Source organism: Myotis daubentonii, chromosome 3 (genome assembly GCF_963259705.1).
Source record: "Myotis daubentonii chromosome 3, mMyoDau2.1, whole genome shotgun sequence".
Lineage (NCBI taxonomy): Eukaryota > Metazoa > Chordata > Mammalia > Chiroptera > Vespertilionidae > Myotis > Myotis daubentonii.
In genome coordinates this window covers 43,776,989-43,789,124 of record NC_081842.1, presented here as the reverse complement: position 1 = coordinate 43,789,124, position 12,136 = coordinate 43,776,989, and the positions used below count along the sequence as shown (strand labels likewise).

Genomic DNA, 12,136 nt, shown 5'->3' with positions numbered 1-12,136 from the left:
ATACAATGTCATTAAGATGTCAATTACATTTAAAGTGATTAATAGATTCATTGCAATCACAGTTAGAATCATAAGATTAAAAAAAATTTTGGTGGAATTTGACAAGCTGATTCCAAAATGTATTTAGAAGTATAAAAGGTCAAGAATAACCAATACTCTTTTAAAGATACCAAGACTTATTATAAAGCAACAATATTTAAAACTAGAGGCGCACGAAATTTATGCACTCAGGGAGGGGGGGGTCCCTCAGCCCGGCCTGCACCCTCTCACAGTCCAGCAGCCCTCGGGGGATGCTTGACTGATGGCTTAGGCAGCAGTCAGACATTCTTAGTGCTGCCACGGAGGCAGGAGAGGCTCTCGTCACCACCGCTGCACTCGCCAGCCGTGAGCCAGGCTTCTGGCTGAGCGGCACCCCCCACCCTGTGGGAGCACACTGACCACCAGGGGGCAGCTCCTGCAGTGAGCATCTGCCCCCTAGTGGTCAGTGAGCGTCTTAATGACTGGCCATTCTGCTGTTCGATTTTCATATTAGCCTTTTATTATATAGGATACTTGTGAGGTCCTGATGTAGAGTCAGACAATAGATCAATGAAACAGAAGAGGGCCCAGAAAAACAGACCAAGCATATAGATCCTTGATATGCTTATGACAAAGTAGCACTACTGAGCAATAGGGAAAGGCAACCTTTAAAATAACTGCTGGGAAAATTGGGCACCCATATTTTAAAAAAAATTAATTGGACCCCCACCTCACAGCATATACAAAAACTGCTTTCAGATGAACCTAAGATTTAAAGATGGAAGGAAAAACAGATAAAAAAGCTTTTAGACAAAAATATGAAGAATTTCTCATTCAGTATAGAAGAAAAAAATTATTTTGATTAAAAAAAAAAAAAAGAACTTCTCTTAAAAAGAATCATAAGAAAAAGCCAAAGAGTGGGAGGATATATTCACAACATGTGTCAGTGACAAACACTACCATGCAGGATACATAAAGAACACCTACAAATCAATAAGTACAGGAGATATTCAAATAGAAAATTGGGCAAGATTTGAACAGGTGCATTACAGAAAGGATATTTAAATGGCCAATAAACATGAAAAGTCTATCAATCTTAGTAACTAAGAATATGTAAGTTTAAAACATAGTAAAATATCATTACGCATCCACTAGAATTGCAAAATGTTGAAGTCTAGCAAGGATGTAGAATCAATGGGAAACTTCATTCAATGCCAGCAGCTGGTAAAGATATTTATCCCAATTAACTGGCAATTATGGACCCTACAGCAGAGGTTATCAGATGTTAGCATGTCTCAAAAGCACGTGGAGGGCTTATTAAAACATATTGTGGGGTCCCACTCCCAGAGCTTCTGATCCAGAAGGTCTGAGGTGAAGACAAAAACTGCATTTCTATTAAGTTTTCAGCTGATGCTATATTGCTGACTGGGGATCAAACTAACAACCACTGCACTAGAGAAATGCATGTGGTTGTGCTCAGATGCATATATAATGATGACTATAAATGGACTAAAACATCCACTAACAGTAGAATGGACAAACTATGATATACTTGTAAAATAAAATACTACATAACAATACAAATGAACCACAGCTTCAGATAACAAAACATACAAACTTCTCAAAATATTGAGAGGAAAAAAAAAAGGAAATACAATATATAACTTCATTTACATAAAGTTCAGAAAAAGGCAAAGCAAAAATATAAACTTTTAGGGATGTAGGCATATGTAGTAACAGTATATATAGAAAGGCAAGGAAATATCAGGAAAAAACACAGGCTAATGGGTGTACTATGGGAGTCAGGCCTTGTAACCAGGAAAGGATATACAGGAAGTCTACACAGGAAGTCTGGGGTAGGTACTGCATATAAGTCTATTTCTCGATCTAGACCTCAGATATTTTGCTTTGTAATTTTTTATTAATCTGTACATTTGCTTTATGCAGTTTTCTGTATGCTTTTTATATCTAAAACTAAAAATAAATATTTTTTAAATATAATAAAATATACTTTATTCATATTGTAAAAATAAAGACTTTTTACCCATAATCCACAGACCCGATCTAAAAATGGCTTTTAGGGTGTCTGCATATCCCTGAAATTATAAACAAATTTACACATTGTGCACATGCACAAGTCCAAATATTTCACTAGATTCTCAAAAGAGATTTATAGCCCCAGAAGTGTTAAAAACCACTAATTTATTCACTGTATATACTGCCAGAAAACTTTATTATGAGGACTTTTACACCTACATATTTAATGTTGATTTTATTTATATTACTGAAGCCAAGGAAGCCCTTCGGCGAACAGTCTATGTATTTGTAATTGTGGTCTTAGGAGATACTAAAAAGTTCAAGGTGAAAAAATGTGCAGATGTTGGAAAAAGTCAGCAGAAATAATTGTTGTGCAGCAACAATACTTCTTGCTTCTCCAGTCTGAGTTTTCTGCTGAGTAATTTGTTTGCTCATTGATTAATGCATCACATTTCACATTATGCAGAGACATAGCTTCATTTTTGGAAGTCTGGAGTCCATGTGCTCAAACCACTGCTTAATGCAGATTAAGTGAAATAAAGAATGAGCCATAATGTAAATACAGAGACTTAAAGGGGATGATGAAAGGAAAAAGAATACAAAATGATTAAAGGGAAAAGATATAACTCAAAGTAGGAGAAGGTTTTCTTGAGTTCTTTCATCAAGATATATCCATCTTGTTGTTAGCAGGAATATCGTAACATAAAATAACATATATATGTTCTCAATCCTATAGATGAAAGTGTGGAAATTACTTCAGACCACACATCTGATGACTGACTGTATCTCTTTCTCACCAGATGTTTCACATAAGATGTGTTCACATTTCTGATCTTTCTAAACTTTACAACCATCAGGATGGGAACAAAGTACTCATATCACATGCACTGTTTTCTCGGAGTTTCAGATCTCATCTTTTCTTATCATTTTTCACATGTATAAAAAATTTAAATTATGTTGAATAACCATATCTTTCATTCCATCTCTAAACCTATCACCAGAAGTTACCCCATCACCTGTTCCTTGCTACAAGGAGGAGTAAAGACACTTTGTAAATAGAAATTTATTTTCAAAACTAGGATTATCTCAGCATCTTTTGTTACTACTTTTCTTCAACAATTAGTGACTCAAAAAAATACATTTCAACAAACCTGCTAGCTCTGTTGGTTTCTGAGGTATATGCTATGTTATGAACCTATGGACACTAAAGTGAGGAGTGATTTGTGAGCCCTTTTCCAGAATACATTCTGATCACATGTTCATCACGCATTATTGGTCTCTCCATTTTGGCATCTATAGGCATGTGTTTTAAAAATAACTTTTTGGAAACTAAGATGGCGGCATAGATAAACACCGGGAAATTGCCGCCTCCCACAACAATTGAAAAACACCGCAAAGGACAGAGCGGACATCATCCAGAACAACAGGAAGGCTGGCTGAGTGTAAATTCTACAACTAGAAGGAAAGAAAAGCACACTGAGAGCCAGAGGAGCTGCGGAGGTGAAGTGCAGAGGTACGGCGGCTCGCGCACACGGAAAGGGGGTGGCACCTGAGGACGCGGCTGTCTTTTTGAATCACAGGCTCCCGACTGCTCTGAACTCCGGTTCCGGGAAGTCTCTGGGGACCCAGGACTCATACGGGGAGAAGCTGCACTGTCGGGCAGCGGGCGAACTTGAGGGCGGCTTTCCCTCAGAGGGGCTTGCAGTAATTATCGGGTCACTGAGACGCGGGACTCCTTAGGGCTGGGCGGAGAATCAGCCATAGCTGCTTGCTACGCCCTTTGGTTCCCTGAGACCCCACCCCACCCAGGCTTTGGCAGAGGCTTTTGCATGTGAATGAACCTAACTGCAGCTGAGCCAGGCAGACCCGGAACTTCCAAGAGAAGGCCCAAGGCCCCGCAGCGGCTTGCATTGCTTCACAGCTGAGCCTCTTCGTGGCTCCTGCTGTGTGGCCTCAGGCAGAGGCTGAATTAGCACCTCCTTAGATCCAGAAGCCACTGTACCCAGTGGTCAGAGGGGGACCATCCAGATTGCAACCCCTCAGATCCATAAGGGACACACTCAGGGAGCAGACTCAGTGAGCACCAAAGCCCGACTGAAGCAAGTCTTGCCCCAAAAGGGTGTCTTCAGCACAGACGTTCTCCCACTTCAGACACAGCTGATTCTCACAGCCAATTGGCCTGGAGGTCAATTCCTCCCAGTGATCCTACAACAACCAAGGCACCAAGAGTGCACCAAGAGTGTCCACCTCAGGTAACTGGGGAGGCTGAGCCACTGGGCCCTACAGGACACCTGGCGCGCAGGGCAACTCTATCAACACAGGGAAGCAGCCAAAATGCAGAGACAAAGAAACAGGTCACAAATGGCAGAAATGGAGGAAAGCAAACGACTGGATATAGAGTTCAAGGCCACGTTTATAAGGTTTTTCAAGAATTTTATGGAAACCGCCGATAAATTTAATGAATCCCTCAATAAGTATAGTGAGACCATGGAGGACATGAAAAAGGACCAACTAGAAATTAAGCATACACTGACTGAAATAAAGAATAATTTACAGAGATCCAACAGCAGACAAGAGGATCCCAAGAATCAAGTCAAAGATTTGAAATACAAAGAAACAAAAAATATCCAACCGAAAAAGAAAAAAGAAAAGAGATTCCAAAAATATGAAGATAGTGTAAGGAACCTCTGGGACAACTTCAACCGTACCAACATCAGAATTATAGGGGTACCAGAAGGAGAGAGAGGGCAAGATATTGAAAACCTTTTTGAAGAAATAATGACAGAAAACTTCCCCTACCTGGTGAAAGAAATGGACTTACAAGTCCAGGAAGCACAGAGAACCCCAAACAAAAGGAATCCAAAGAGGACCACACCAAGACACATCATAATTAAAATGCCAAGAGCAAAAGACAAAGAGAGAATCTTAAAAGCAGCAAGAGAAAGACAGTCAGTTACCTACAAGGGAGTACCCATACGACTGTCAGCTGATTTCTCAACAGAAACCATGCAGGCCAGAAGAGAGTGGCAAGAAATATTCAAAGTGATGAATAGCAAGAACCTGCAACCAAGATTACTTTATCCAGCAAAGCTATCATTCAGAATAGAAGGTCAGATAAATGAAGCTCTTTTATAAGAAAAAGCTAAAGGAGTTCATCACCACCAAACCAGCATTATATGAAATGCTGAAAGGGATTCTTTAAGAAGAGGAAGAAGAAAAAGGAACTCTTACCATTTGTCACAGCATGGATGGAACTGGAGAGCGGATAAATACCACAGGATCTCACTCATTTGTGGAATATAATGAACAAAATAAACTGATGAACAAGGACTGATCCAGAGATGGAGAGGCATTGATTGGACTGTCGGGCCTTGGAGGGAAGGTAGGGGAGGGGAGGGGTAAGGGGGAAAGATCAACCAAAGGACTTTTATGCAAGCATATAGGCCTAACCAATGGACAGGGACAACGGGGGGGGGGGGGGGGGTGAGGGCATTGGTGGGGGGGTGGGGGGGTAGAGGGTAACGTGGGGACAAGGACACATATGTAATATCTTAATCAATAAAAAATATATTAAAAAAATAACTTTTTGTTTCAATGTAAACTCCTGCATTATTGTAAAAAAAAGCATGCATTAACAAAATCAGAATTATTCTGTTACATAAGGAAGGGAAATATATCAGAGAGAAAAACTCATTATAGAAATGTTTCTAAAATTCCAATGGGTGATTGAGTGCAATGGCTCCCATTATGTATCTACACTAATAAAAGAGAAACATGGTAATTGGTGTACGACCGCTACCCTTTTCATTGGCTAATCAGCGAGATATGCAAATTAACTGTCAGCCAAGATGGCGGCCGGCAGCCAGGCAGCTTGAAACTAACATGAGGCTTGCTTGCCTCAGTGACGGAGGATCGTTGGAGGAAACCAACGTTCCCCGCCTGCAGCTGCAGGCCTCTGAGCGGGCAGTTTAAGAAACATTGTAACGAATACCACCGGACTTCAGCCAGCAGATTGGCAACATTGTAAGCAAAGGCCAGAAACCTACTTTCAGCAGCGGAGGAGGCCTAAGAGCTGGAGCCAAGCCTCAAGGTAAAGCTGGCCCAGAATAAAAAAAAAAAAAAGAAAAAAAGGAGCAGTTGGGAACTTCAGTCACTCCCAGCCTGAAAACAGCCCTCAGCCCCTCACCCAGACTGGCCAGGCACCCCAGTGGGGACACCCACCCTGATCCAGGACACCCTTCAGGGCAAACCAGCCGGCCCCACCCATGCACCAGGCCTCTACCCTATATAGTAAAAGGGTAATATGCCTCCCGGCACCGGGATCAGCATGACAGGGGGCAGCGCCCAAACCCCCTGATCGCCCTGCGGCTCTGTGTGTGACAGGGAGCGGGGCCCCAACCCCCTGAGCAGCCCTGCTCTGTGCCTGATAGGGGGGAGCTCCCCAACCCCCCCATTCCCCACGGGCCCTGCTCTGTGTGTGATGGGGTAGAGCCATAACCTCCCCATCGGCCCTGCCCTGAGTGTGAGAGTGGCGGCGCCCAACCCCCTGATCGGCCCTGCTCTGTGGGTGATAGAGGGCAGTGCCCTAACCCCCTGATGGGCCCTGCTCTGTGTGTGATGGGGGCAGCGCTCCAACCCCCTGATTGGCCCTGCTCTGTGTGTGACAGGGGGTGGCGCCGCAATCTGCCCATCGACCCTGCCTTGAGTGTGACAGGGGACGGTGCCCCAACCCCCCAATTGGCCCTACCCTGAGCGTGACTGAGGGTGGCATCACAACCTCCCAATCTGCCCTCCTCTGTGCATGACGGGGTGGCGCCCCAAGTCCCCAATCGGCCCTGCTCTGAGCCCGACCAGGGGCTGCACCTAGGGATTGGGCCTGCCCTCTGCTACCCGGGAGCAGGCCTAAGCCAGCAGGGCGTTATCTCCCGAGGGGTCCCAGACTGCGAGAGGGCACAGGCCGGGCTGAGGAACGCCCCCTCCCCCCCGAGTGCACAAATTTTTGTGCACCGGGCCTCTAGTTAGAGAATAAGACCAGGAATACTCTCAGAATTGTATTAAGAATGTTGTAAAAACCCACTAATATTCCAGTTTGCCAACCAGCTGATTGAACATAGGTTATTTTCAGAAGACATGATATAATAAACTAGAGGCCCAGTGCACGAATCTGTGCATGGGTGGGGTCCCTCGGCTTGGCCGGCGATCTGGCTGATCAGGGCCATCTCGCCGGGGGGAGGGACTGCAGGAGGTTGGCCAGCTGTGGGAGACTGGCTGTGGGAACACACTGGCCACTAGGGGGCAGCTCCTGCATTGAGCGTCTGCCCCCTGGTGGTCGGTGTGCATCATAGCAACCGGTCAACCGGTTGTTTGGTTGCTTAGGCTTTTATATATATAGATTGTATATGACAGGCTTTATAAATACAAATATGAGGTGGAATAAATTATATGAAAAACATGCAAATCTGCAAGTAAATCAACTTAATAACGTGACACCTGCCATTGCTTGGTTAGCATAAGCTTAATTTGGGAGATATCCATACAAATGGGAAAATTTCAAAAGTTTATTGAATCAGCACCTCAATGTGATCCATTGCTTTCTGCCATACAGACTGCTTCTCCTCTGCACTGTGGCCAGGAATGGATAAAATATTGTGAATGTAGTTAAAGACTTCTTCCTAAGGAGCACAAGACAATACAATTCATTTATTCATTCATCACTCCAAGAATATTTACTCACTATATCTATACCAGTCTTGCTAAATATCTATTATTTGGAGATAGTTAACTGATGGAAAACTGACACTGACAATAAAGAGCAATTGTTTCAAGTTTAGTTTAGTGTAGAGTCTTAAAAGTTGCAAATCTGTTCCAATTAATTTTGTTCTCAATTTCATTAACCTAATGAGGGAATATTATACTTTTGTCTTTGGTCGTCCCTGTCCACATTCCCAATTTCATCTCAAATCACTCTTGCCCTTGTCTATTAGGCTCCATTTACATTGATCTTTTCTTCATTTATATGATCTCTATCCAGTTCCTTGAACATGTCAAAAATTTTCCCCACCTCAGGGTCTTTACATATATGGTTCCTATCCTAGAACACTTTTCTGTTGGCTCTTTGCTTAACTGGCTTCTTCTCAAATTCCAAAGTCAGTTTATATGTTGCTTCCTCTGAGATTCCTTCCGTCGTATATACGTCAGTTCCCCATCATCTAAAGTCAGTCTCCATCACTAAACTGTAAGTTTTAAAATTGCAAGAATTATATCTTTTTAATTATCAATGTATACTTGCCTAATATCAGGCACTCAATAAAAACCTATTGAATAAATGAAAACCTGAATCAGCAAACACATGTCCAAATATTTCTACTGAATGGTTTATACATACTGAATAGCTATTTCTGCTCATTGGTGAATTGTGTGGAAATGGTATGGAAAAGGGTAAGCAATCTCTTAACTCACCTCTCTTAGTGGGTCACGTAAGTAGCAATCAATAATTTTGTCATATTGGTGTTCTCGTTCATACATAAACTCACAAATTTGATAACTAGAACATAAAAGGAAAAAGTTCAGTGTACCAAACAGGCAGGTGGTTATTATTGCTTCAAAAAGTTTTCTCAGCACAGAAATTAGTATAGAAAAGTAAATACAGTACGTGTTATTTCTACTGCTAAATGAAGTGATAGGTACCTAAGGCAGGGGTGGGGAACAGCCGGCCTCCCAGGCCTTCTAAGGCCCGAGAAGTCATTGGTCGGCCTGCCAGGACATGAGGAGTGTCTTTGACCAAGTACAGCAGGCCAATTTTTAAGTTGATAATTTTGTATGGACCATGGATGATGTTATAAATATCCAAATGGCCCTTGCAGACAAAATGTTCCTCACCCCGATATAAGAAAATTAATATCTACCGTTCTTCTAAATATAGGTTTAATATACTGCTGAACACCATGTTTACAATAAAGTTTAAAAGTGGGTACAAAATAAATGTTAAAATAACATGTGCCACAAAAATAGTTAATATATTAGATATCAATTAATTGTACAAAGTTTCTCTGTACAGAATTAAATATGTCAAATAAAAATATTAAAAACTGAATAAAGAGATATAATATATTGCATCTTATTTGCTACATTAAATTCTGCAAATATTTATAATATATATAAATAGCTGTCAAAATCTATAAAATACTATGCATATTGTAAGTAAAAAATAACTAAATAACTAAAGTAATAAATCATGACTGTTATTTCCTTTTTATCCTAAAACAACTGTACAGATACTTCTAATTTACTCCCTGCTAATTTCTTCAAATTTTACTAAATTTCAGATTTAAAAGGCACAAACTTTCATGCTTAGGTTTTTTTGTTATTTGCATAATTTTTCTTAATTTAAAAATAAATGGCAGTGCATGGATAAACCAGGCTTCAAGTTACAGAAATGTAATTTAATAGTTGTATCAACTAAATATGACTTCAAAACAACTTACAACTCTGCTTTTTCTGCCATGCGGATGAGCCGACTCTCTTCAAATTGAACTATGCCTCCAGCCTGCAGCAATTCTAAAAGGACCTGAACATTTAAAATGAATGAACAAAAAACTTTGGGAACTCCTTTTATTTACTAGCTTTTTAAGAGTCCATTCAGCCACACACCATAATTTTTTCTTTTGTCTTATTACTTACTGATGTTTTGGCTTGGCTTTCACATATATAACAGGTTAGACTTACATTATAATGTTGATCATATTGTATTTAAGTCTCATAAAATATTAATGGCTCTATTTTTCAAGCATGAAAGGAATGCCACAGTGTTTGCAAATAAAACCTTTTTAGAATACCCAATGATCCCCCACTTAGCTAAAAGCATCCATATACATTCTTTCTTGTATGCATGCATATAAGCATAGCCAATGGGCACAGACACTAAGGGGGTGAGGGCATGTGCTGCGGGGGTGGGAGTGGCTGGGGAGAGGTCAATGGGGGGAAAAGGGTACATATGTAATACTTTAAACAATAAAGAATATTTTTAAAAAGTGAATTTTTATCTAGAGCTTTTATGTCCTATAGCTCTTAAAGTTCTTTATGTCTTGTGGTCCACAGGTAGTATTCATGTTTACATGTTATTTTTTCTAATGAAACGTTGGTATTTTTCACAGTAGCATTATTCACAAGAGCAAAAAGGTGGAAACAATCCAAATGCCCATAAGTGGATGAATGGATAAAAAAAATGTGGTATATACATATAAAGGAACATTATTTAGCCTAAAAAATAAATGAATTTCTGACACATGCTACAATCTAGATGAACCTTAAAAATATTAAGTGGCCCTGCCAGCATGGCTCAGTGGTTGAGCATCGACCTATGAACAGAAGGTCACAGGTTCGATTCCTGGTCAGGCACATGTCCAGGTTGTGGGCTCAACACCCAGAAGGCAGCCGGTCAATGATTCTCTCTCATCATTGATGTTTCTATCCCTCTCTCCCTTTCCCTTCCTTTCTGAAATCAATAAAAACAAAAATTAAGTGAAATAAGTCAAACACACACACAAAAATACTGTATGATTCCACTTATATGAGGTACCTAAAGTAGTCAAATTCGCAGAGACAGAAAGTGGAATGGTGGTTGCCAGGGGGAGGAGATAATGGGGATTTTCAGTTTGGAAGATAAAGTTTTGGAGTTGGATGGTGGCACAACAATAATATACTTAATGCCTGAATTTCACATTTAAAATTTCAAAAGTTATAATATGTAGTTTATAACAATAAAAAACAAACACTGGAGTTCATGTCCTGGCTGGGTGGCTCAGTTGGTTGGAGCATCTTCCATGTGCCAAAAGGTTTCAGGTTCATTTCCCAGTCAGGGTACATACCTAGATTTTGGGTTCGATCCCCGGTCAGGGCATTTATGGGAGGCACCAATCAATGTTTATCTTTTATCTCTCTCTTTCTCTCTCTCTCTCTCTCTCTCTCTCTCTCTCTCTCTCTCTCTTCCCTTCTCTCTCTAAAAAAATCAATAAAAACATACCCTGCAGTGACATTTAAAAACAAGAACAACAACAAAACACTGGGGTTCTTATAAATAATTTTACCAAATGAAGAAGGTGAATAACAAAGATGACTAGGATGTTGTGACAGATTCTTCGATTTTTGTAAATAAACCTCTCAATACAATAGAATCATTACTTAGTCATTAGGGCAATGTGAGAAAGCTTTCTCATGTGTTGAAGGTCAAGATCCAGAGTAACATGATCCTTCTCAGAACTCCAGGAAACCATTTAACAAAGCATTTTTCTAACTTAGGAAATTGATTACTTTCAAGTTAAAAAAAAGGGATGAGGGGGCATAAAATAAATAAAACCTATCCAAACTTTACATTTCAGAACCCTAATTTAATCCCCTTTGAATGTTTTAATGTACTGCTACAAAGAAGAACTATGGAGTCAACGCCATCTGCTGGAAGCCTCAATGTGGAATAACATAATAGTGCTACGCTGGAGCCAGTCTTACCAACCCACTAGAATTGAGTGTTAAATTTTCAGGAATTTTGTAAGTCAGTTGTGAAACACAGCCATTGTTAAAAATTAAACTATGTAACTTTACAGTCAAATAAACTAAAGTAAAAACAAAGGTAATTAATACTAAAAACTCATCACTTTTAATTATTTCATTACATTTTACTATGTATGCTCTTGAGGTTAGTTACTGTAACTGAATCTGTACGGGGAAATATTACATAAGGGTGTTGCACTCAGCATCTCTTTCTAACTCTCGGCTGAGTGACATCATGCTGGTAAGCTGAAATGGTGGGAGTGCTGACACCATGGAAACTGGCAAATTCTGTAAATCAGGGCTTTTTACATTTTTAAGGGGTTGTAAAACAAAGAATATGTGGCATATACCATATGTGGCCCAAAAGCCTAAAATAGCTACTCCTTGGCTCTTTCCAGGAAAACTGCCAATCCTTGGTTACAAAAGTGATAGAGATAATGTAATAAGGCAATCAAACTTTAAAGTGTGAATGTCGTAGTCATTACAATGTGAATATCAAAAAATTAAGGAATTCTTTTTTTTATTTCAAAAACTT

The 12,136-nt window shown here is 40.3% G+C and overlaps 1 protein-coding gene across 7 annotated transcripts in view; it reads right to left on the bottom strand.

The window, feature by feature from the left end:
* VPS8 (VPS8 subunit of CORVET complex) overlaps positions 1-12,136 on the bottom strand; it is a 268,045-nt gene that overhangs the window by 108,834 nt on the left and 147,075 nt on the right. For all 7 annotated transcript variants that reach the window (XM_059687232.1, XM_059687237.1, XM_059687235.1 and 4 more), the window contains 3 exons: positions 9,540-9,622; positions 8,515-8,599; positions 7,629-7,727 (listed from right to left, as the gene is read on the bottom strand). In XM_059687232.1, the coding sequence (XP_059543215.1) occupies positions 7,629-7,727; positions 8,515-8,599; positions 9,540-9,622 (267 nt within the window). The remainder of the gene's footprint in view (positions 1-7,628; positions 7,728-8,514; positions 8,600-9,539; positions 9,623-12,136) is intronic.